The 27,846-nt window shown below is 41.1% G+C and overlaps 1 protein-coding gene across 1 annotated transcript; it reads right to left on the minus strand.

Annotated features, from left to right (window-relative positions):
- Window positions 1-27,846, minus strand: LOC306774890 (adipose-secreted signaling protein-like; the record flags this gene model as incomplete). The annotated part of the gene is made up of 5 exons (XM_079265077.1): window positions 1-101; window positions 5,343-5,468; window positions 15,364-15,517; window positions 27,294-27,430; window positions 27,828-27,846. The coding sequence occupies 5 exons, from the start codon at window positions 27,844-27,846 to the stop codon at window positions 1-3; spliced, it is 537 nt and encodes a 178-aa protein (XP_079121203.1).

Consider the following 27,846-nt stretch of genomic DNA (forward strand, 5'->3'; position numbering starts at 1 on the left):
TCATGTCCTCTTCCGGTCGCTGCTGGGCCTCCTGTGAAGGTCTCTCTGAGACCCCAGGCACCTCACCCCTTCCAGCAGCATGGGGGTCCCGTGATGAGGGTCTAAAACAGGAAGACATGTAAAGACAAGACAGATGAGTCTTCAGGTTACAATAACTGCAGCATACAACTGCAGTTATTGAAGACTTTTCCCCTTTTATCTTTATAAAAAACTTATTCTGCAGGAGCATGATTTCCCACGATTTGACATGATATCACATAATTTTCACTAGGGATGCACAATCCACTTTTTTTTTTACATCATGTATACATAAATTTTGAAATCGGCCCATGTCAATCTGATATATTATATATATTTAAAAAAGAATTTAAAATTTCTATACTACCCAACAAGTCATGTCTCACTGTTTGGATATTATTGGGATAATTTTTTATGAATGAAGTCAAATTTCTTTCTTAATTTTTAAGGAAAAAAATACAATAAATGTTCCAAAACACTTATTTAACAACTCTGACCCATACATTTAAATCAAATAAGCCTCAAAGGTTTGGTAAAACATGTAAAAAAAAAAATATAACCAAAAAAAATCTGGTTCAATCGGTGCATAACACCCAATGAAAAATTAAAAAAAAAACCTCTTTGAAATGGCTTAGTCTGTGCAATTTGAAATTAAAAATCAGTGTAAAAAAATAATAAAGGAGCTAATTTTTGTGGTTGCTTTTTAAAGAACACAAAACATTAAGTCAACTACATTTCTTGGTGGATATTCAGCTCTTTAATGTGGGACATTACTATGGTACAAATAGAAATTATTTCAAAAGCAGATAAATAAAATTACAGATTCAACAGCTTATTTAAAAAAATTAAATTGCCTGCAACATTTCAAACTTTCTCTCCATTTTACATCATTTGCTCCAGATTTCTCAAGCTCAGGCTTAAACATTACTAGCAGGTTCTTGCTCAGGAAAGCAAGAATATCTGCTCTTTCAGCTTAGTCCAGTGTTTCTCAGTTCTGGTCCTTAGGCCCCCCAGCCCTGCCTGTCTTACGGTATGTTCACACCAGATACGTTTTGAGCATCAAGAGCGTCAGGTTTACATGTAAAGTCTATGTGGAGGCATGCAACTGTACAGCAGTGCTAGAGCTCCCTGCTGCACTGGGATTTTCCTCCAATTCCTCCCGAATTGACAAATTCTTTCACAAAACAGCTGCTGTCTTTGCTTCCTCTTGGTGATGCTGCTGCTTCTACCCTGGTGGTCTTTCCTGGTGGCTCGAATTCTAGTCTTTCTGATAAAACATCAAAGGCTTTATCAACGGTGGCGGTTCTCAAGTCTTCTTCCATGTCCTTAGCCAGGGCATCTTTCTCACACTTGGCAGAGTCTGGGCTGGGTTCAGTTATAGAATTAAAAGGATACTACTTTATCAAACTGGAAAAGCGCTTGGAAAGTGCAAAACTCCTTCAAGGCTTTTAAAAGGTTCCTGGATCCAAACGGTGATGTGCATCACCACCAAAATAAATCAGTTCTTCCTTTTCACATTTCCAACAACTCATGAAGATTTCATGAAAATCCATCAATAACTGTTGGAGTTATATTGAACATAAACAAACAGAAAAAAAGATAGAATAGACAAATGGATAAACGCTGGTAAAAACAAAACAAAAAAAAAAAAAAACCAAAACAACCTACTTAAAGGTTTTAAATGCAGGTTATTGATGTATATAATAAATTATGTGTTGACCATTTATTCATTTTAAGTCCTATTAAAGCTGTACAATGTTTATCATAAAAATATGTAGCAAAATCAAAATGATTCAATATAATGTTACATTTTCTTTTAGCTTTAACATGAAATACAATATGTTTACAGTCTCACCTGTCTTCATCAGCATGGAAAGTGCATACAGACGTTCATCCTCTATAGTGCTAAAGCACTTGTCAACATTTGCTAAGAGAACTTTTATTATGGTTTTAATTCCTGAGTTATTCTCGGTTTCCTTAGTGAGGAGACTCTTGAGTACGGTGACTCTTGGGACGACATCAGTTGTGGAGGCCATGGCTGAGCTTACTTTCCTTGTGAACTCCTCAAATGGTTCAAGACAGGTCGTTTGTTTTTCAAGCAAGGTCCACGGGTTTGCCATCAGTACTATGGGGAACTCTATGGAACCAGATTTGTTTCAGAATCTCCAAGCAAAACATTTTGAAAAACAACAATTAAAACCAAAACGCTCTCAAACTTAAGTAAAAAATAAATTATTTCAAAATCAAAAATGATCAATCATCATGAAAACTATTAAGCTTTGATTTGGTTAAATTGAGTAGTTTTGTTTGCAGTTTCCTCTTCCTCTTTCTCTCCTCTCGCTCTTTTGGTTGCGCTTCACAGCCTTTGGTTTTGACTCACGATTGTTTGGTTTCATTTCTGACACAAACCTTTCATGGGCCAAATAAGTCAACTGTGTTATTTAATTGGGCCAGTTTAAGTTTATTAGTTGTGTAATTAACAAGCTAGTGGTAGTTTAAACTGTTGTTAGCTAACAGGAGCCAGACTCTAGACGACATCAGTAAATCTGTTTTTAAAATGAATTTATTGCAGTTATTAGCTTACTACGATTGGCTGGTGAGATTTGGAGTGACACAGCTGTAGCCCCATGAGATGTACAAACACTTTCTTTGGAGTTGAAAATTAAAACTACTTTTGATTATCTGACAAAGACTGAGTGAAATTGTGAAAATTGTGAATTGTGAAACTGTTAAAATGTTATTGTTTAATAGTCATTTTTGTAAATCATCAGCATTCATCTGTGCTGCTTGACCATAACAATGTAAACATCCTTCAAACCATTAAAAGATGAGTTAACTGTTTACTTCTGAACCTTCATGAACTCAGCCACTTTCACTTTTCAGCACAGAGTAGTTAAAAGACTTCCCCAGAAAAGTATACTCTGGACTTGTATCTAGAAACTGATGCAAACTGCACACTTAGTGATAAAACAGACATGGGTGTAAACATAACTCAAAGCTGAATTTGGCATACACAGTGCCAGTTAGTAAGAGCGTTATGACACTCTTTGAACTTGATGACACGCAGTCACGTGGTTCATGTAGCTCTCAGTAGTTCCAAACAGCTCAGCGCTGTCAATCCATTTCAATGGGTTCTGGCGATATGCAGCTCAAATACATCAATTTTCACTCAGTATTGCCCAATATTGTGTATTGATTACTATACTGTCAATATAATTTATCAAAGCTTTACTTTTGGAAACAGCAGAGACTAAATTTATTATAGTCAATCGAAACGAGATGGTAAACACACCAGTAAATACATTTACAGATTATACTTAGTGATTTTATATATATAAAAATCACAAAATTTTAATTAGTGATATATATATATACATATATACAGTTATATATAAATATATATATATATATAGTTTCCCTGCTGCAACACACCTGATTCAAACTAATGGCTAATTAGCAGACTTGTGCAGTTTGCTTTCAAGCTCTGCACGAGTCTGCTAATTAGGTCTGATGTGTGCCAGGTGTGTTGCAGCACCGGCGTTGCCTACCCCTGTTACTAACATTAAATCAGTTTATTTTGTCCCTGAGAATCACATGGATCTTGCTCAATGGAATTTGCCACTCCTCAACCATTTCCTTCAGACCAGCTGCAATTGCGTCTCTGGTGTGTGACATGACTTCCTTCCACAGTTTACCAGTTGCGCTGGTAAATGCAACTCTCGTCCAGTCATTGTGTCATTATACTTCAAAGTGACACAGAAGAAACGTCACAGCTCCAGATATCCATTATAAAGTTAATTACTTTGGCGCGTTTTATTTCCTCTATTATGTGTTTGCACACTTTACCATGGAGATCAGGTAGTACTGACAGATACTTTTGGCTTACCATGTCGTACTGTTGATCCAGTTGATTAATTAACAGCCTGAATCCCTTGTTCACAATAACCGACAGCAGCTGCCCATCCATAACAATATAGCTTAGGTATGATTCTGTGATTTTTGCTGCTTGCAAACTATTAGGTGGAAACTTTTCACTTCTTTCCTTTAGTTCCTTCAAAGTTAGCTGCTTTAGCCCACCTTCTCTTTGGTTATTCCTGTCAACAAACTTGGCATGCTCTTTAGGGGGGGGGGGGGATTTCTGGAAATGCTTGATTAAGTTAGTTGTATTATACTTGAATCTTTACTACTGCCCTTTGGAATATTTACTGCACAGATATTACATGAAGCCATTGAATCAGTAGGCTGACAAAGTTCAAGATAGTCAACCCTTTTGCTCTCCATGTTTGAAAAATGCTAGTTTTGCTTAGCTCACCATTAGTGTATGAATCAAAATCAGCTTTATTTGTCATTGAGCCAGCGTCCGGCACAAGGAAATAATTTTCAGTACAATCCATCCAGGATCAGACAAAACAACATACATGTGACATAAACAGGATCAGACAGACTAAGGCAGCAGCCACAAAGCTTTTTATGCAGAATGAGGAAAAGATTACGCGAGGAAGGGTAGGTAGGTGTTTAAAAAAAAGAAGTATCTCTACATTTCACTTAAAAAGGGGTAAGGATAAAGATGCAACAAAAAAACACCTCTAAACAAACAAAGCACATACTTAGACAGTCACAACATAAGACAACACATGAGCGGGGGTGGGATCTCCCGGTACAGCCCAGTGAGGTCGCAGCCAACCGGCATGTCCATTCAACTCGCCGTCCGTGAGTGGAGGGAGGAACAAGGTCCTTGCTCCACCAGCCGAGCTGACAGCTTCTCCACGTTGTTGCCCACCCTGCGAATGAGCTCCGGCTACGCAACCAGCCTGTCAGTTTGAACCAGACTGGCATCCAGTTTACAGCCCAGCTCATTCACCACAAGAGTTTAAGTGCTGTCAGTTGCTCGGTATGGTCCATCAAAGATCTGCCAAAATTTGAGATACACCAGGAATCCACACACACCAAACAGCAGAAACCCAGTTGTCACAAATCCAATTGGGTAGACATTTTCCACATCCTCCATAGAAAGAAATGACAGACACATGACCTTTCAGTCCATCACGTATCCAGCCACATGCATTCCGTCAGGACATGGGGGCTCCCTTTTCCCATTCTCCGAGTGAAAAAGTTTTGATCAATTTTGTTGAGAAAATTATCTTCAGTATCGCTGCCAATAGCGATATCAATATCGGATCAGTGCATCCCTTGTTTTAACATGATTTCACATGTTGATCTGCTACATACATGTGCAAACTTTTTTTTAACATATTAGTCTTTCCAAGCATCATTATGTGGAACTATATTTAAATTTCTGCTCCAGTTTCTGTGAGTCCACCTACCAATGACTCTGGCATGGAGTCGGACCTTCACACTGACATTTCTTCTCTCCCTGGTCACCAGAGTGATCTCCTCCTGCATCAACCCCTCCTGGTGGGTCCGGTACTCACAGCTGATCTTTGCTGCTCCTGCAGACAGCATTCAGTAGTTTCAGCACACAAACATGACCTCTGAGCAGCAAGTTTGGTTCAGATGCAGGTGTAGAGAATCAGAGTAGACATTCACCAGGAACCACTTCAAATCAGTTAAGCCTCCATCTCTATAGATCCATTTAACTCAGCTCTAGTCATCCCAACAGGTTCCATTTAGTCCAGAATTAGATCAAACTGGGATTTAAAAAGGTTCTCAAACTGGCGGGCAACAGAGGGGTCATTTACCCGGTGATTGGGAAATTAAGCAGAGGAACCGATGTTTTCACAACTTGGGTTCTTGGAATAATTCCTGTCCACCCACAGAACAGTTAATGAAGAAGAAGAAGAAGGAAGAAGCAGAAAGAACTGTGGGTCAGAAATTTGGTCTCATCTGGCATGTTGCAGGATTCTGGCTAAGACAGAATCTTGCAACTGAAGTTGAGGGCCTGAGGCCTTTATAAATACATTTATTCATTTGTTTTTTTCCCTCATATTCTCTTCTGTTAGTGTGGAAGTTAGATTTGATCTAAGGTCAACTTCTGAACCTGGTAAACAATGATATCTGTTGATGTAACATAACTGTTGTGGTTCCTGCTCTGACCTGTGCTGCAGTGGGTGTGCCTGTTTCCCTGGCAACCAAGTCCACACCAGGTTCTCATTGGGAAATCAGCAGCAGCAAGATAAAAGGCCAGCTCAGTTCACCAGTCATCGCCTGATTGTTGTTTCATCAGTGGTAACAGCTCTCGGCCATTGCAGCATCTCTGCCTAAGGATTTAAACTGCTTGTTTAACAATTGTCTGTTCTGTCACCAGTGCATGATTCTTGCCTGCCTGCCCGTCAACCTGCCTGCCTGCCCGTCAACCTGCCTGCCTGGCCACCTACCGTTCTGCCCAGTTAAACAATAAACCCTTCCTAGTATCCACATCCAATCTGCACTTGGGTCCTTGTTTGTCCTACACTACAACAATAACTATATCACCAGTCAGCCTGCCAGTGTGTAATTAGCAACTTGTGACATGCCTGCCCATGTAAAGAAGAATCGCTCTAGGGATGAGCCCTATATAAGTGACTGGCTTTCTCCTGAAGAAAGCCTTCCCCTTGATCCCACTGATGCTGTTAGTCTGTAATAAATGTAGTCTCTTCCTACCAACATCGGCTGCTGACGTGTCATCTCTGTAACATCAATAGAATAGAATTATCCACAACATTAATTTTCAGCCTTTTTAAGTGAAATTACGTGTCTTCTCTGATGTTCCCAATAAATGATAGCAATGTTGTGGTTCTGTTGAGGTGATTTATTTATAACTCCTCCCAAGTGCAGCAATATATACAGTATTCCAAAACAATATATATAATATTTACAATATGTAAACATGGGTTTCTCACCATACATTTTCTAAATGCCAGCTCTGCAACACAATCCAACCTACTACCACAATGTCTGGCTCAGAATGAGCTCCTTTTAAACCTGTTGCTCCTCCCCTGTAGAATAAGGTTTTTCTTGAATGACATTTGTTCTGCATAACAAATATACATATCAAAACAATCCATAACGAATACTATAACAACCCCAAGATCATAGCAATCAGCTTGATACAGTGACAAATAAACAGATTAATCTTTTTCAGTTTCAGTGCGTCACAAGATTCTGATGTCACTGGCGCAATGCGACACACATCCACGTCTTAAGTGCAGCCCAAACGTTGCCTTGGTTTTCACAAACCATTACAGAAGTGGATGATACAAGGTAAGTAGATACATTCACAGTAGCCTTAGCGTTAATATCAGGTGTGCACCCCTAATAATGTGCTAACCGCAGGTAGAATGTTGGGAATGGGGCTGCTAAGCAGTACCTCTGAACAACAGTCAGGTAAGTATCGGTGTGTGTGTGTGGGTATATGTGTGTGTGGCGTTGTGTGACAAAGCCTCTTTGTCACAGTTTGTCTCCATATTTGCTCATCTGCTACAAAAATAAATGACAAACTGTATCAGCTCAGCTTGCAGATTCATTCACAGCCACAATGAACAGGCAGGGTAGACTAGGAAGCATGACTAACTAACCTTGGATGTCCAGGATCATGATCAGTGCTCCTAGAATCTGATTAATCAGAGCCAGCTCCAGAGGTACAACATCAGCATCATCCACCAGCCTGGAAAGAACATTCCAGTGGCCGATGCACTGTTATGCAAGTCTATGCGAAGGGATGGAGGCATAGATGGAGACAGTGATTAGGGATGCAACAAGTCAGGATCCACAACTCAAGGCTTTGAGAAAAATCATGCCAGATGGGTGGCCCAAGACAAGATCCCAATATCCACTATCCAAGAGTTCTAGAATCATAAACATGAGATGTCATATATCAATGTCATCATGTTCAAAGGGAAGAAAATCATTATCCCCTGTAAACTCAGAAAAACAGGATGCATCCACTCCAGTCACATGGGTGCAGAAAAAAGTAAGAACAGAGCTATTGAACCTCCCGTTTTGGCCCGGCACGGGTAAGCAGATTGAAGTGGCAGTAAGAGCCTGCAGTATGTGTCCATGCAATACCAGAAGGACGATGGCATTGGTGATCAAAACCAACCTGTTTACCTGGAATTCCACCATCTGTTCCTCCCATCATTATGGGGAATGTACGTTTTCTGGCGAACAAAATGGATGAGCTGGTGGCAGTGATGAACGCACAGAAGGAGTTCTGTGAGTGGAGTTTACGAATTTGCTGCACCCGGCTTTGTGACTGTGCGGGCTGACAGAGATTTGACAGACAGCAGTAAGAAGAAGGGAGGTGGGATTATAATTTATGTGAGTGAGTAGTGGTGCAATCCCGGCCATATTAACTGTCTTGTTACAGTAGTTTGCGCAACATTTTTATTCTGTTTAAGTTCCTTTCCTGTATTTTTGCATGGCCCCTTTAAGAACTGCGGTTGACAGTAACAGGAAGTGTTCACACAGGACGTTGTTGCATTGACCAGGAAGTAAGTGCTTGACACATGGAAGAATGTCTGTTCTGCAAAGCAATCCATTGGCATCCTCATACATCTCATGCCTTTTGATAGCATCGTAGTATCTACATTGACAGATGTTTATTTTTGATGATGATTGTATAATGTTTTTGTAAAAATTCTGACATTTCTTGTGATGACTTTGCTAAATTACCTTAACAGTTTTGAATCTTCTTTCTCCATATTTCACAATTCATATAAGAATGTTTAACAGGAATAGATAAAAGGAATTTATGCAATGTAGATACGAGTCTAAATTGACACCTGAAGTTAGAGTGTTTGTAATTTGCTATGACAAAAAAGGCAAGATGTTTAACTGCTTACTGTAAATTTTTCATTTTGTGTGTTAGCACAGAGTTGATTGTGCTTTGTATGTTTCAGTTTCACCCTTCCTTGAAACGTCATTAAACCTGTGGACAAGGAGTGAGTGTCTTCAGAGTCTTGATGTCGGGAAGGTGTTTATCTGACTGCCAAGATATATATTGACGTATATTGAGGGTAGCACAGTGAAACTACAGCTTTCTAATTGGAGAGATCGCAAGGTGCAAGCTGCTAGAGAACAGAGCAACGTCGTCACACGCAACCAATGGACGACCATGAGAGCATAATCCAGACAGAGACACAACAGACCTCTGACATGGAAGAGGAAACACCTTTATTGAAAACACGGTCTCGTGTCTCATGCTCCTCAGTACGATCCAGTGCCTCATCTACAGGGTCTGCTGCAGCCAGAGCAAGTGTCATGGTTTGCTGTTTGAGTCTGTGCAGGTTGCCATGGGGACTCAAGGCGGAGTCTGGAACTTCAATTACAACCACCTGGAACTCATCTTCCTGATTTATCCTGCTATTTAAGGACAAGCTGGAGCTCCAGTCTTCGCCAGATTGTCTCTCTTTACCGCGTGGTAATCAGGCCAGTTCTAGTGCTTACCTCATCGCTCATCGCTAGAGATTTCATTTTGTGTTTCTTTGCCTCCTCAGCACGTCAAGACCATTACAGACATCCTCCTGGATCAAGATCCTTTTCCTCAGCCAACTTCACCAACTGCTTATGCCTGCCTCAAACCAAGGCCAACCACCACAACCAGAGGCCACCCCCCCCCCCCCCCCCCCAGCATCAATAACGATGCTTAATTATAAGAAAGAAATGGCTGCAGCGATTGCTGAGGCAGAAGTACTTGAAGCTGCTGTGGATGTTAATGCTGAGAAACAGAGCTGCAATTTGATCTTGGATTCTGGCCCCATAGAAGCCACACAACGTACAGAATAGTATGTCTTGGAACAAACCAGACTACAAGAGGAAGAAGCACAGGCATGTGCTGAAGACAACGCGGCTAAGTCAGAGCTAGGCCCTGGTTACAATACTTCACCAGCACATCTCAAACTAGAAGCCAGGTCGTTCTTTCCAGGCCAAATAAACACTACGTCACGATCATTTCGTCTCACCTCACATCAGCCAGACACCTACAATTATGAGCCACATGTCAAGTTTGAGAATGATTATGCTACTAGTGGTCAATATTCCAGACTTCAAAGTCAAAACCCCACTCCTCCATCAAATTACACACCAGTCGACGTCCATGGAAGCTCAAACATGAATGACTTTGTAAGATTCCTTGCCCGTCGTGAACTTGTGTCTACAGGTTTGTTGCAGTTTAATGACAAACCTCAAAACTACAGATCCTGAAAACGTTCATTCCTAACAGCAACAAGTGATCTAAACCTGTCAGCGAGTGAAGAAATGGATCTTCTGCTCAAGTGGCTTGGGAAAGAGTCAGCACAACATGTAGAACAGTTAAGAGCAATTTACATCAACCACCCAGATGCAGGTTTAAAAATGATATGGGACAGACTCGAACAGATTTATGGATCAACAGAGGCTATTGAGGATGCCCTGTTCAAACGGATTGATAACTTTCCAAAAATAACAGAGACTTTTCCAAACTAACTCAGCTAGGTGATTTACTAATGGAGCTTCAGTCAGCCAAATCAGAAGGTGATTTACCTAGTCTATCCTTCCTCGACACTGCAAGAGGTGTTAATCCAATAGTTCAGAAGCTTCCCTTTCGCCTACAAGAAAGATGGGCATCAGTTGTTGCATCCTACAAACAAGAAAGACATGTCCACTACCCCCCCTTTTCCTATTTTGTTGACTTTGTCTGTCAAGAAGCTAGGATTGCAAGTGACCCAAGCTTTAACTTCATCACTCGCACAGATGTGGTGCCCAAGATGGAGAAGACACCTTGGAAGTCAAAAGAATTTAGGGAAATTTCTGTTCACAAAACAGAGATACTCCCCATAGCCAGATACAACTCTAGTGAAACCCCAGTCAAATCCAACGACTTCAACAAGATCTGCCCTCTTCACAAAAAAACACACCCTCTTCATAAATGCCGTGCATTCTGTGAAAAACCCATTAGAGATTGTATGGCATTTTTGAAAGAGCATGATGTTTGCTTTAAGTGCTGTTCATCTTCATCGGACACTGCCAGAAACTGTAATGTGGAGGTGCAATGTGCTGAATGTAAAAGTGAAAGACATCACTCAGCTCTTCACCCCGGACCATCACCATGGACAAGGGAGGTGGACCCTTCTCCTGAGCATGGCAGGGAGGAAAAGGAAAAATCTCAGCCACATGTCACCACTGAATGTACAGAGGTCTGTAGCGGAGAGCTGATGAATCGATCCTGCTCTAAGATATGTCTTGTGAATGTATATCCAGCTGGCCACAGAGACAAAGCTGTAAAACTGTATGCCATCATAGATGAGCAAAGTAACAGATCACTGGTGCGTTCTCAGTTCTTTGAAATGTTTCAGAATCAAAGTCCAAGTGCTCCATACACATGTGCAGGAGTAAAAGAAGCTTTTGGAAGAAGGGCTAGTGGCTATGAAGTGGAATCTCTTGAGGGAAATGTGCGGATCCCTTTACCGAGTCTAATAGAGTGTAATGACATTCCCAATAACAGAGATGAGATTCCAACCCCAGAAGTGACCTGTCATCATCCACATCTGAAGTCAGTTGCACACCTGAAATCCCTGAAATCAACCAACAAGCAGAGATCATGCTTCTTCTACGCCGAGACCTTATCAGGGTTCACAAAGTCCGGAAACAAATAAATGGCCCACACAACCTACCTTAAGCGCAGAAGCTGGACCTGGGGTGGGTTATTGTTGGAAATGTGTGTTTAGGGAACACCCACAAGCCTCAAACAATCAATGCCTTCTATACCAGGACCTCAGAACTGACACGTCCCACACTCTTTGATCCATGCCCAAACATGTTCTGCGTAAAGGAGAAATTCAGTGACATCCCCACAACTACTTACCCTCCAACTTGTTGTGAGGAGAAACTGAACTGCCACGCTGATCACTTGGGATGCGCTGTGTTTACACAGACCAAAGAGGACAATCAAGTTGCTCCATCAATTCAGGATGCCTCTTTCTTGAGGATAATGAAAGAAGGACTGCAAAGAGACTCACACAACAGCTGGGTAGCGCCTTTACCCTTTAAGAGTCCACGTCGACGACTTCCTAACAACAGGCCTCAAGCACTGAAACGCCTCATGTCTCTCAAACAAAACTTCAGCAGAAAACCAGAAATGAAAGATCATTTCCTTAGCTTCATGGACAAGATGTTGAAAAATGGCCATGCTGAGTTAGCCCCTCCTGTGAAGATGTGAAGCAATGGTACTTGCCTCTGTTTGGTGTGTATCATCCGAAGAAACTTAAGCAAATTCGAGTAGTGTTTGATTTCAGTGCTCAATATGACGGCATTTCACTAAATGATGTGTTGCTAACTGGACCTGATATGAACAATTCACTCCTTGGTGTACTGATCCGCTTCAGAAAAGAAGCAATTGCTATTACTGCAGACATAGAGCAAATGTTCTATTGTTTTCTGGTCAGAGAGGAAGACAGGAACTTCTTGCGCTTTCTGTGGTTCAGAGACAATGATCTCTCCAAGAACATTGTGGATTACCGCATGAGGGTTCATGTCTTTGGAAACAGGCCCTCACCAGCTGTGGCTATCTATGGCCTACACCAGTCTGTGCAGACCAATAACTTTCACATCAGCCCTGAGGTCAAAGACTTCGTAATGCGTGACTTCTACGTAGATAATGGTCTTAAGTCTCTGCCTACAGTCGAAGCAGCTGTCGATTTGCTGAAAAAGACACAGGAAATCCTCTCCAAATCAAATCTGAGGCTGCACAAGATAGCAGCAAACAACAAAAAGGTCATGGAAGCCTTTCCACCCTCGGATCATGCAAGTGACATTAAAGACCTAGACCTGGATGCAGATGTGCTGCCAACACAACGCAGTCTTGGACTCAACTGGAATCTCCAGTCAGACTGTTTTCTCTTTAAAGTCTCAGATGACACAAAACCCTATACTAAGCGTGGTGTCTTATCCACAGTCAACAGCCTCTATGACCCTTTGGGGTTTGTAGCACCAGTAACGATTCAAGGCAAAGCCATTCTTAGAGAACTTGCTACTGACAATGGGGACTGGGATGCTCCATTACCTCGAGAAATGGAAGACACCTGGATTTCATGGAGAGCCTCTTTGTCAGAGCTATCAACTCTTGCAATCTCCAGAGCCTATACTGAAATGTCACCATCAGCTGCTGCCAGAAGAGAACTTCATGTTTTTTGTGACGCATCAACAAAAGCAAGTGCTGCAGTAGCATACCTAAAAGTGATTGATGAGGTTGGGAATAGTTGTGTTGGGTTTGTGATGGGAAAAGCCAAACTTGCTGAAGGCTGAGAGCTCCATCGAATACTCAGAAAATGGCTAATCTTCCCGCAGATCGTCTTTCCACAGATCCTCCGTTTACAAATGTTGGCTTGGATGTATTTGGCCCCTGGAGCATCACCTCACGCGGACCAGAGGAAGCCTTTCAAACAGTAAACGTTGGGCAGTAATCTTTACGTGTCTAAGTGTAAGAGCGGTTCATATTGAGGTTATCGAATCCCTTCACAAGTCCAGCTTTATCAATGCTTTCAGGCGTTTCGTTGCTGTGCGAGGCCCAGTCAAGCACATTCGTTCTGATCGTGGCACCAACTTTGTTGGTGCATGTAATGACTTGCGGATACCATCAAACATTGACAACACAGCTGTGAAGACTTACCTGTCAGATCAAGGTTGCACATGGACCTTTAATCCACCACATGCTTCCCATCATGGTGGAGCCTGGGAAAGAATGATTGGTCTTGCAAGGAGGATTCTGTTAGTTTGTGTTATAAACACAAATGTACATGGATGCCGCAACATCTAAATTTCCCAAGTTGAGACTAATAAAGTAAACTATCTATCTGCAAGGGAAGAGGACATCCTATTGGTGGAGCCCTGCAACACCTGCTCTTGAGCCTCATCTTCTGAAGCCTCCACACTTATGCATTATATCACATGGCTACACGACTCGATCAGGTTTTGTCAAGCCAAGGCAGCTCTTTGACCTGTAACCATTGTAAAGAGTGTTGGCGGATCGCTGCCCTAATGGAAAATTGTTTTTCACTCTGTGATTGAGTTTCGCAGCATCGGTTTTACAATTGGTAACAGTTTCATTCATCTGCACACAGTATTTTTGCCCTTTTTTGACATTCAAGCAAAGTTTTCAGATTAAGTTTTTCATCGCACTTATCCAAGGAATATGCTCCATAAAGTCCAAATGTTTTTGTGCTACCTAAACCCTGTGAGCACATTATAGTCAACTGGAGTTACTTGTGTTTCAGTGAAGCCCAGCTACCTCACCTGTGTGGAGCCATTTCTTCCTATTGCTGTTGTTACTGTTTGGTTTTTAAGGAAAGGATATGTAGCATACTCTTAAATTTATCATGTCCAGTAGATGGCAGTCTGCCCACATGGTTGAAGATGAAAAAAACCAGACAGAAAAAAAAGTTAGCTTGAAGACAGACCGATGTGGCTCTCGTTACTCACCACTCACAAAAGGGCAGAATAGTACAGGAATAATGATTAATTATTTCCTAAACTTTATACTCCCATCAAATCAGATTGATTAGCTATTGATTACATAATGATCAGTTAATCATCATAAAAAGACAAAACCTTGATCAGGGATTTATGATTCATTTATAATTACCTCTGCTTTGTATTCTCGTCACGTCGGATTAAGTAATAGATGACTGAATGAGTATAATAGTCATAGTCATGACTATGTCTTTAGTTAGCCATAAGAGACCTATAAAACACTTTTAAAGACAACTGTTTCAATAATAATTAAATGTTCACTGAGTTTCTTCAGTATTTTACCACTTTTCTGGTCACTGGTTCAGATGTACCAAGTGAATAACAGAACCAAATCTGTAACAACTCCTTTTACAATAATTTTTGCTATTGATCAGCAAACAAACTCAAGTAGAATGAGAATTAAAAATGAGTAGTTAATCATTGCTTTACCATAAACTAATCAGTACCTAAGCCTTTGTGGCTCACACTCTAAACTCATTGATTAGTTTCCCTGGAAAAGGTTTCTCGCGCAAAAGTATGATTCTCAAAAGCTACTCCCAACTCTCCTGTCAAAGACCGTCAGTAGTGCAATTTAATCTACATTAAAATGTGGACTAATTTCAAACATCACTCACTTCACTTGTGGCATGTTGAATCAACGTATCTGAGCCATGCTCACAACACTTCCGTGTCATTGTCGACACTTACTCGAGAAGACGTGCTCAAGCTTAACATCACTAGTCTGAATCTTACCTGATGGTAGATAGATTTTTGTCCTCAAAATCCACGACACTGTTAAGAAAATCTCCAAATCTCTGAAGCCATGTTAGCCATTAGAAGGTGGAGAAAAACATAACTATTTTCCTCAAACCTAAAAGACGAGCTATATTTGTGTGTGTGGACCAGGCCTGGTCCTGAACTCACCCTCCAACGTGGAACTGATCCGCATCACCCGAAGGCTCTGGGGTTTCCTGGACGGAGAGCAAGAGGGAAGACAGGACAGGTCTTTACCCAGTGAAGTGACATCTGGGACGGTAAAGACAATCTCATAACAGTGATGGCTCTTCAGGAAACCAGCCTTCAAGAGAAAATAGATGGTTGGAGGGCGGGTTATCAGATGAACCGACAAAACCAACAGAACTGGGTTAGTTTTATTCATAATGATCTAAGTTTTTTACAACATCATTATCTGCAAATATACTTAAAGGTGTCATGACCTGGTCTTTTTTTATGTGCCCACTGTCCTCTAACGGTTTTTAAATAATTGTTTAAAAACTTATTAAACAAAAAAAATTTCAAAAGTGCTTTTTCTGACACTTTATTCATAATAAACCTTTTCTCGCGAGAATTCACGCGAGATTTTCACCAACCTGGATATCGATTAATGAGGTGCCTGCTGATTGATTGCTGGAAGTCTGGAGTCGGAAGGGGGGCGAGGCCAGTAGTCTCCATGCTAAAAACATAGTGATAGCAGCTAACCCGACAGCAGCAACTTTCTGAATTCAGTATTGATGTTTGAACCAGACTCTGAGCCTGAGAGAGAAGATACTGAGATGGTGGAAGGAGCATGTTTACAACAAACTGTCTCTGAATGGTAAAGTCATCATTTTAGTGTCTGCTCGCCTTGCCTGTTCAGATAGCATGTTGACAACGAGGCATGCCGTCCATGTTAATACGTCTCAGTTTTATTCCGCGTTGGACCGTTTTTTAAACAGTAAATGTACTTTTTAACACAATCCGAAGTTACAGATGTAAAAAATGAAACGGGTGTTGACTGAACCGGTCGGTACGTTCAGTGTTCAGCTTCCGGCCGGTCTGCACCCAGATAAGCACACACACATTTTAACCACACAGAGTTTCACGGAGCTGCGCTTTTTATTGAGGTTTTATTTACCGTCAAGTGTTTTTCTGAACTAATTAGCTTATTTAGATTTTCCGTTTTAGCCAGGAGTGTGAAAAATGTTATGTCAACGTGACAGATCTCTGGTTGATGCAACCACTGATGTGGGCTGCTGTGTTACTGTACAGATAAATAACATGAAGTCAGATATCTTGTATCATTGATCAGACTTCCTGCTGACTAATGTAGACTCGTGTTTTATATATTCCAGCATCACTTACCATCTATTATGTTGGTCTAATTGTTTCTGTTAAGCTGCACATGCCAACAGAAATAGACAGCAAGATATTACAGTGCTTAGAAAATAAAATTTCTTTTTTCATTTCCTTAGGTGCTGAGAAGGATAAAGCAGGTCCAAACTCCTCCGTGTCTGACCCAACATCCTGGCGTGAAACCAGTCTGCTTCAATGCTTTTTCATTACAAAATGCAGGAAACATAAGCAGGATTATGTACATTTACCTGTCGGAGGGAATGAGAGGCAAGTTTCTCTTCAATACCCAAAAATTCAGAAATATAGCTAATCAAATGGCAAATAACTGTAAAAGGTGATTATATATGTTCTTGCCATTTCATATCACATATAACAAATACTAACTTTGCTGCACTCAGGACGATAGCAATTGATTTAAAGTAAATACACAACTTTACCATATACACATTTATGCATCTGACTTCTGAATGTAAAATGTGAAGCTGAAGTAAAAAAAATACAGCTTTTTAAAAGACAATATCTTTATTAGTGTACAGAAATAAAATCAATGCTCATTTTCAATGTAATAAAATAAAATGATCATTTTCACTCTTAGTTATTGATTCTGTTAACACAGTAGCTGAGTTTTCTGGGTTTTATGTGGACTCTCGTGGTTCTGGAGCCGGATGAGCAAGCCTCAACAGAACTGTCTTCATCATCATCTTCCTCTGGACTGGCTGAGATGTTACCTTCTCTGCTGTCATCTGGGTTCCTTTTCTGCACGGAGCCAGATACTGACATCAGAACAAGCAATAAAAGTGCCTCTTAGCTTCCATTAAGAATGTATATGTGTTTGATTTATTATCATTTTCTGTATGTAAAATTAATCAAACAAATGACAAACCTGTATTTCTGAAGAGAGGGTGGATAGTCCTTGATGACAGCTGTGCTCCAGTTGCTGCCTGCATTGTAGGGTCAGTCTGCTCCAACCCCGACTTTTAGATATCAGTAGACCGCTGGTGCTGTGCATGGCATGAGATGTGCTGGACTAAAATCTGCAAATACAAGTTATAAAAATATCAAATCATCACATAAATAGATTGTAGGTGTAAATAGCTGCACTTTAAGAGTAATCAAATATTGTAATACAAATAGATCAAATCAAACTTTATAAAGCATTTTTATGCCAAAAAACACAGTGCTTTGCATACTTTTTTTTTTAAAAACTTATTAAATAAATCAGGTTTTCACACACTGAAATATTAACATAGAATATTAAAAACACACTCATTTTATTTCACACAGTTATACGCAGACACAATTTTCCCTAACCTCTGTGTCTTCACTGCATGTAGATAAAATAAAACCTATCTTTCAGATCCATCATACCAGGAGTCAGACCTCCACATCCACAGAGGCTGCAGCTGCAGATATTAATTCTGCACAGCTCCCGTTTTACAAACATGACGTGAAGATGTCAGAAATAAAAAGTTTGCATTCTGGTTGGGTGAATAAATACGAGGATTGGAAATAAAATATCCTCCCTGCCAATATCCAATAGATGCCAATATCAGACTACATGATGGTCTCCTTGTTAAATAATCATTATGATTATTACAGCTGCCATGTCATGGTGAGCAAAGCTGCATCCATCATAAATACTGTACTTACTGTGTGGTAGCAGGCGTGAAAAATGATAAAAAGAGAAGTCATTTACAAACATTTACGAGGCAGAGCATAGGATAGATATAAGAAAATAAAACCTGGGGCTCATTTGTACGCCACAGGACGTTAAACCTTCCGGCTCGTCCCGTTAGCATTGCCATTAGCATTAGCATTATCACGACAAAGCAGAACTTTATAGACGTAGTGACACTTACCGCCTGCATTGATGCTAAACCTCTTAAAGTTGCAATTCCCCCTCTTTCCAACCGGGTTGATGCCGTCTTCCCTTGGTATTTTCCCAAATGTTAGCAAAAGGTTTGACACATGCACCTGCAGAGATGCAGGTGCATTATCAGCAAAAAATAATGTAATTCAATCCTGGTAGTTTGGTCCACTGATGAAGGGAGAGAAAAAAACCTTCCGATGTTGGTTTTGGTAACAGACAACCGAGCAGTGGACATGATCGCTGCTCGCACATCTTCACACACCTTGTTGCTAATAGCAACTGACGCAGGACCAGCAGGTGTATTTAGGGTGGAAAAGGGGCTGGTTAATGCAAATAGCTCCCCAGGATGTCGAAATCCCGGGGAGAAAATAAAAAAATTGCGTTTGCGAGAGTTCAGTGTTGCAGACAGTTTTGCTACGAACAAAGAACCCGATCAGAAAAACCCGGCCGTCTTCAAAAGAAAGGCTACCACTTCCGCCCAACACTAAAACGCACGTTTTAACTCGAAAAAGTGCAATTTCCAGGTGATGACTTCTTTAATAACTCTTCTCCTTCTGCTCCTTTTCATTCTCAAGCTCCCGGTCAACATGCTCCTCCTGCATCTCCTCATGCTCATCTTCTTCCCCCTGTCTCCACTTTCTCTTGCTTCTTCTCCTCCTGGTTCTCTTGCATCTTTTTCGCTTCTCCTGCTTCCCCTGTTTCTCTTTCACCACTTCGATTGGAGAGGAGGCTTTCATCCTTCATTTCAGGAGGAAATCTGACCAATCAGAAACAGTCTAACTAGCACACTGCTGGAAGCTGGAATAATATATAAGTGTTGTTTATACATGAAAATACACACACAGACATCAGCCAGTTGACCACAGCCACTTGGTAGTGAGCCCACATAACTGATGATAACTAATAAGAATTTGTCTCGTCTGTGTGGAGGTGAAGACCCGAATGCAGGAGATGGGAGCCAGAAATGCAGAAATGCTGTTTTTTTTTGTTTTTTTTTAATCCCAAAAAAAAAACTGAACATGAGCCAGCAATCAAGAACGGAAACCAAGGTGTAAATATACACAGGAACAAAACGAGACACAGGTGAAGTGAATGAACTAAACGAGACCAGGTGAACTAATAACCGGAAGCCAGACATGAGGGAACTAAACAAGGAAAACTACAAACTTAAACAGGAAACCAGAACAAAGATAAACACATGAAACGTCACATCATGACAAGAATTAATTATAACCAGTGCTAACTAATGACAATTAATGATGACTATTAAGGACTGATGCACAACCCACACATTAACTGGGAGAACGGATCCATTTACAGCTGGAGTTCAAAATGTCACCAGTCTTGCTTGAGGGCGGCTGTGCCATCTACCTCGACTGCATGCAGTAAGAGTGAGATTTTTTTAACTTATCCGCTGTCCCTGCTGAGTACCATGATTTGGCTGAGGTTTTCAGCAAAACCAAAGCTCTGTCTTTGCCTCCACATAGGCCATATGATTGTACCATTGACATCTTACCTGGGACTCCTTTACCCAGTTGCCGTTTGTACAACATTTCCAGACCTGAGAGACAGGCCATGGAGAAATACATCAATAATTCGCTTTACTCTGGCATAATAAGACCGTCTTCATCACCACTGGGAGCAGGTTTCTTCTTTGTGTCAAAAAAAGGACAAGACACTTCATGTATTGATTGTCGGGATTTGAATAAAATCACTGTCCAAAATAAATACCTGCTGCCTCTGATTGATTACGCCTTGATGCCCTCTCAGGTTCTACCATCTTCACCAAACTTGATCTTCGGAATGCTTACCACCTGGTTCGAGTTAAGGAAGGGGATGAGTGGAAAACAGTTTTTAACACTCCCCTGGGTCACTTTGAATATCTTGTGATGCCCTTTGGCCTCACCAGTGCCCCTGCAGTTTTCCAAGCCTTGATAAATGACGTTCTCTGAAATTTTCTTAACTGGTTCGTCTTCGTGTACCTAGATGATATCCTCATTTTCTCAAAAGATCTGGCAGGACACATTTTCCATGTCTGGCTAGTACTTCAGAGACTATTGGGGAATAAACTCTACGTAAAGGCGGAGAAATGCGAATTCCATTCAAGCTCCATCGACTTTTTGGGATACATTTTCAGGAGTGGGCAGATGAAGACTGACCCAGAAAAGATAAGAGCAGTCCTGGATTGGCCAAGGCCCGAGTCTGTGAAGCAGTTGCAATGCTTCATTGGATTTGCTAACTTCTATCGTAGATTTATTCTGAACTTTAGTCAAGTTGTATCACCCCCTAACAAAACTCACTACACCCAAGTCTCCTTTTCAGTGGACTGTGGAAGCAGAAATGGCCTTTCAGGAACTCAAGATCCGGTTTGCCTCAGCTCCTGTGCTCCAACAACCAGATCCTTCACGTCAATTTGTGGTCGAGGTGGATGCTTCGGACAATGATGTTGGAGCCAGAGATCACCAAGGTCAGGTCAGCTTCATCAATGTGCCTTCTTTTCTCGTCGTCTCTCTCCAGCAGAGAGGAATTATGATGTGGATGACTGTGAATTGTTGGCAGTCAAGTTAGCTCTTGAGGAATGGAGACATTGGTTGGAGGGGACGGAATTAACTTTCATTGTCTAGACAGACCATAGGAATCTGGAATATCTTCAGTCAGCCAAGAGATTGAACCCCCGACAGGCCAGATGGTCTCTGTTTTTTGGACGTTTTAACTTCTGTATCACCTTCAGGCCAGGTACCAAGATTATCAAACCGGATGCCCTGTCCCAGCAGTTTAGCCCTGATGACACTTCTGATGACCCTGACTCTATACTGCCTGCTTCATGTCTGGTGGCTGCTGTGACCTGGGAGGTGGAAGAAGCTGTCAGAGATGCCCTTCAAAACAACCCGGATCCAGGTACTGGCCCACCAAATCTATTGTATGTACCTGATGATGTTCGCTTCCGGGTAATCCAGTGGGGCCAAGCCTCTCGAACTGCCTGTCACCCTGGTGCAACATGGACCATGTCACTCATCCGGAGAAATTTTTGGTGGCCCACTATGGACAGGGATGTAAGAGAATACGTGGCTGCCTGTCACACCTGTGCTCAAAGTAAAACATCTAATCAGGCATCTAATCTATCGCAGCCGGACTTCTTGGTCCACTCCCTGTGCCTGGAAGGCCTTGGTCCCACATTGCATTGGACTTTGTCACTGGCCTGCCCCCTTCCCAAGGTAACTCAACAATCCTTACCATTGTCTACTGGTTCTCTAAGGCAGCTCATTTTGTCGCTATTCCTAAGTTGCCCACTGCTTTAGAGACGGCTGAACTTATTTCTCAGCATGTTTTCCGTCTCCATGGAATCCCCACAGACATTGTCTCTGACCGTGGTCCTCAATGCATGTCACGTGTATGGAAGGCTTTCTGCAATGCTTTGGGTGCACCTGTCAGTCTCAATTCTGGTTACCACCCACAGACCAACGGCCAGGCTGAGCGGATGAATCAGGAACTGGAGTCAGCCGTGCGATGCATTGCAACTGAGAATCCCTCTACCTGGAGCAACAATCTATGATAGATGGAATATGCTCATAACTCTCACCTTTCTTCAGCCACAGGTCTCTCTCCATTCGAGGCTTCTCTAGAATATTCACTGCCACTTTTCCTCATTCACAAAAATGAGATTGCTGTCCCCTCCATACTTCATCATCTGAGGCAATGCCGCAGGGTCTGGAGATCCGCTAAGGCAGCACTTGTTCAAGCGACTGAAACAAGCTCATGGCAGACCGGCGCAGGACCCCAGCTCCCACATACACTCCAGGTCAGAAAGTCTAAAAACATTCCGTTATGGACTGAATCTCGGAAACTGTCTCACAGGTTTTTCGGACCCTTTGAGGTTTTGGAAGTCATCAATCCCATGGTGGTGAAGCTGCGGTTGCCATCTTCTATGAAGATCCATGTTTCCCAGCTGAAGCCAGTCTCCCTCAGTCCCTTGGTCCCTCCTTCCAGGCCCCTTCCACCCCCCCGGGTTGTTGATGGTCATCCTGCCATTTGTTGGCTGTCCATCGGGGTCTGCAGTACCTGGTGGACTGGGCGGGGTATGGCCCTGAGGAGCGCTCCTGGGTTCCCCGTTCCTTTTTCCTGGATGGTCGGCTCATCCGGGGCTTTCATCGGTCCCCAGGCCAGCCACCAGAGCGGGACCGATGAAAGCCCCGGATGAGCCGACCATCCATTTTGATTCCAGGCTGTGAGGTAACGAAACACGAAAAATGTCAAGGGGGTGAATACTTTTGCAAGGCACCGTAGTTAAAAAGGACTTGTTAGTCAGTAAAAATCCATACATTGTCCATCCAGCTGTGTCACCGTTTAAGTCGCATGATTCAAATCCTGTGAAAAAAAGTAAGTAGTCTGTGGGCCACAGCCCAAAATTTTAGAAGTTGGTACCATTTAAGGCGACAAAACTTACTTAGGATTTTTGAAAAAATCAATCTCTGTATATGTTATATGGATATGATAACCCTTTCCGACTGTGAGCTGTACAATATTTTTCAGCTCATGAAGTTACCTGCCTCTGTTACAGAGCTGTGTGGACCCAATTGCAGAATGGAGAGGCAGGAAGGTATAGGAAGTGCCAAGACTTATATTTTAATAAATTATACAAATGGGGGGGATAACTACAAACAAACAAACAATGAACCAGCAAATGAAAACAGAAAAAACGTAGTAAATATACATGGACAACACAACAAGACACAGGTGGATCACATGAACTAACTGAAACCAGGTGAACAAAGTAACTGGGAGGGGAAGCTAAACCATATACACAAGGGAAAAAACAACAAAGAAACAACAAACAAAATAAGAAAGGAAACCAGTACTAAAGACCAGACAAAAACACTAAACCATGACAGCCTGCCCTTTAAAAACTACATTGTTGTTAAATTGTTAAACACTGGCAATGTTTATCAATGTTGTCTCTGGTATCATTTTAAAGGGGAGCTTTTTTTTAAAATTTTCTTTCAAGCTTAGATGTGAATCTCTCTGCCCAGTATAAAGGCCACTATAGCCCTTTAAACATTAAACAACAATTACACAAGTTTCACCTGAATTATATACAATCTTTTAGCCATGTGTTATTTTGAATATTACCAGGGGCAGAAAGATTTAGGAAATGTATAACATGCCTATATTCTTATATTCTCAGGGGTATTACATTAAACTAGAGACTTATTAGGCTGCTGTTAGATTAGTTGTAGTAGTGGGAGGAGGTGAAGGAGAAGTAGTAGGAGTAGGATGAGAAAAGGTGGGATGAACATGCCATTTTTTAACTGTACTCAAGTGAAATTGTCATCAAACAAGGTAATGTACAATCATAATTTCAAATAAATGTCATGAGTTGTTTTCTTTTTTAAATATGATTGTACATACTATGTGATGTTCAATTAACAATATTCCACATTGCTAAGGGTAATGCTGGAGATTAGTACAGTTTGGAATCGTCTTTGTTTTTGTCTTTATTTTAGGCAAGATCCCGTAGATCATTTCAGTTATAACCCATGTAAATAGTTAATAAAGTCTCAAAACAATTGTTTCAGATGGACAGAGAATAATTAATTGCAATGGACTGGCGACTTGTCCAGGGTGTACCCTGCCTCTTGCTCAAGGATTTACAGTAGTATCACAGCTGGCTAGGGAGAGGCTTTTTGCTATTTTATTCCACATAACAGTGCAGTGAACTGGTGAACAATATCTTCAGATGTTAGGATAAATTTGAAGTGTTGCTTTCTTTTTCAAAACACACTGTCGCATTGCTTACATGGTGGTGCCTCGGGGTTCAGCGGTTCACGCATATTGCTTAGTTTGAATCTGAAAAATGTACAAACTGTACTTCGGGCACATGTTTTGTTAGCATCTACAGGTTTTCCTGTAGCTGCCATCTCTTTCTACTGTAACTTCCAGGGTACGGAGCGCACCTTCATGCAGTATGCATCAGGTCTGTTTCCTTCTTCAACAGGCCTTTTAACTCGAAGGCTGCATCATATGCATTTGTTCATGCGTTTTCCAAGGTGAGGGTGTGTGCATGAAGCACAGACTGACTAGTTAGCAACTTAAAATCCATAAACTATCACTGTGTAAAAGAAAATTATTTAAGCCGTAGTTTATGTGAAAAAAGTGAGAGTTTATAGCCCGGAAATTATAGTATGTTTTTCCTCTCCCATGGTCTGCCTGTCTGCAACACAACTTGTTACAGTGGAAGTTGACTCACGTTACAGTTCCACATCTGGCAGTTCTGTAATTCTCCAGAACACAATAGAGATGTTTTTGACCTTACGTCATCTGCATCACCATATTTATTGGTTTGTTTCTGTCATCTGTCTTATCTTTACATTAATGTATTCTACTACTTCAGACACTACTTATCATATCCTGCTCATCCCTGACCTTCCATCAGTGTTCAGACCAGACCCTCTTCACTCCAATTCAATATTAGTTTCTTTTGTTTGCATGTACCTCTCTAAATTTGATGCTCTATGGTTGTTTTACTTGTACTAAGCATTGTAGCCTATTAATAGAATCTTCATATAATAAAAAAAAAATCAAATAAAAAAAATCAAATAAAAAAGTTTGTTTCTGGATGCCTTATAATTCATTCAGGATAAATTTATTGTCTGTAAGGCAACTACAGGTAATTCCTTTCATTAGGGAATTACTATTGAATTCTATTGTCGCTGGAAACTGACCAATGAGGCACAGTCTCTGCCTCCGGAATCTCAAAACCTCAGCAGTCGAACGAGCAGGCCTGAGTGAGGGTAGTGCTCTGCTTGTCACCTCATGATGTGTGGTTTCACTCGTGGGTGCTAGTTTGCTCCCTTGTATCATGTACACTCTGTGCATGCGCTCAGTTTTCGCGTGTATGATTGGTTTTCAAGTACACCCCTTTTGCTGTGTTTTTATGGGAGTCTCGCCCCTTAGCAAGCACTTTTAACCATGCAACATCCAGGCAGCTTGAGTTAAATGCAGTTTGACCACAAACCAACTTAAAATTGTGAATGTAAAGGCGTGAGACTTTTTAGAAATCCCCGCCCAATCACACACAGTCACCTGGTCTATCCTGGTGTGACTGTCCTCTACATGCCTTCAATATGACTGGCAGCCCAAATCTACAACTTATACAATACAAAATCCTTCACAGAACATATTACACAGAGCAAAGATCTTCAAGACGTGTCCATTTGATGGAAACTATGAGGCCAGATCAGTCTCATTACTCAGAAACACACTTTCTGTTTCACAAATGAACATGCTCTAATTCACAAATATAATTTTGATGAACACTTTTATTATAAATTTAGAAATGTACACACTCTGTTTCAAAAATATAATTTTGAGGTACACTTGTAATATATATTCACAGACAGTACAAATTGTTGAACATGCTTTCTACAACCTGCTTCTCATTTTCGAACAACTCTGCATTTGTGAGAGAAATCTGTACGGTGGATTTTGAGACTCCCCTGACGTCGCAGGTTAATGAATGTCACCATTGGTTGAAAAATCTGTCAATCAAATTGACAACTCTGATTGACAGATTCATCAGTTAACCAGGTGTATTTGCTTTCAGCCAATCGGCTCCTTACATTTTCTCCACACTTTTGGGCTGGGGTGGATGGGTGGGTGGGTGGGTGTATATCTCACTGCTCTGGGGTCTGTGGGCCTGCCAAATCCTTCAATCTAGCGTTCCTCCCTACCTTCCTCTGATGTTTCAGGGTGTGGTGTGGTCACAGTCCACTTGAACGCACATTGTTCATCCCAGTTGCATGGTCACACGTTCACGTGTGCACACTAAGGTGCTCCTGTTTCCACTTGCTTCAGACTGGTTGAAACTGATGTTTTTTGTCTGTACATTTCTCCGAAGGTATTTTTGTCAATTGCAATAACTGATTCTGTTTTTGATAAAACAGTTGTGATTTCGGCAGCCTAGTCAACTTTCCCTTCCATGTTTCCTTTCTGTGCTTTTGTCTCTTAGCCCCTCTCATTTTACCTTTGTGGAATTATAAGTTCATGCAGGGAGGATTTAGTAAAAGTTTAACAGCGCAGAGACAAGCTGATAATTAAAGGGAAAAACATTGCTCAGAGGGATTTACTTCCATTCATTGTGTAATATAGAGTATGTGTGCTGGTGAGTTTGTGTGAATGAGAAATTAGGGAACAGTGATGCATGGAAAGATTAAAAAAAACACAGACTGACTTGCAAGTATCAGTTCTTGTCTAACATTCTTGAAAGCTAGAATCTGTATCAGCTTATTTGAGAATTATACCATCTATTTGACTATATCTGATAAATGAATACTGTAGACTGAGAACAGATGGCTCTGGCTGATTCATCCTTTCCTTGACGGTGGCTGGTGTTAGTGAGGGGAGATTCAAGCCAGAGTTCTTAAGGTCGGTGCAAAGTAGGAGAATTGCTCTTGTGTTAATACACCTTAAATAAGTAGACACTTTTCTGCAATGACATAATCTGCAATGGCATTTTTGTTTTACTTTTCTTTTCTTCTTCCCCCTATAAGGTTCAGTGTTATTATATCAGAACCAATGAATAAAAAAAAATAAAAAAAATAAAAAAATATTTAAATTATCAAGGGCAGCCCTGCCTTCCTTGGCAAACCAACTCTGTCCAGCCCAATTTAACACATAGAACACTGTTCTGTATGCTTCGATGCTGGACAGGACAAGGTAACAAGAGTAGGGTAAAAAAAGATAATGAGAATTATTTATAACTGATTATAACTAATTATAACCAAAGATTATTACTAGTGATAACTAATGAGAAGACAACCACTACCAACAGAATGAAACCATGTGACAGTCATTGCTTATGAAAACTCAGACGCACCTTGACCAGGTAACTGCCATCCTTCTCCTGGACGGCAATAAGAGAAGAGAGGTTGGACTGGTCATCTCTCCGTGTTGGAGAGCCAGGAGGCTCGTCATCATCCGGGAAGCGAACCCCCCCAGCTTTGGAGGTAGACCCTGATAATGAAGAGCATCATTCAGAAAAGGTTTCCAGAATCACATGATGGTTTCATGTTGGTTGCTAAACGGTTTAACTCGTTTAAAACTCCATTAAACAAGTTTAAACACAATTAAAACCTTTTAAAACCTCATTAAAATTTTTAAACTCCATTAAAACTGGTATTTTTATACCAGTTTTCTCTATTCAACTTATTTAAAATTCAATTAAATTTGTTGCTTCTTACTGAGAAATTATTTGTCATCAGATATTTGCTGACCGTCTTTTGATTTTTTAAACACTAAAACTTTTACTAGTATTTTAAGTCAAATCAAAGTACATGTTGGTTTTAGAGGATAGGCTGGTACAAGCAGAGGAACCAGGAAGTAGGATTCATGCACACTGCATCACACTTACCCTTTCTTCCTGTTGCCAT

Source organism: Telmatherina bonti, assembly GCF_933228915.1.
Source record: "Telmatherina bonti genome assembly, chromosome: 3".
In the NCBI taxonomy this organism is placed as follows: domain Eukaryota; kingdom Metazoa; phylum Chordata; class Actinopteri; order Atheriniformes; family Telmatherinidae; genus Telmatherina; species Telmatherina bonti.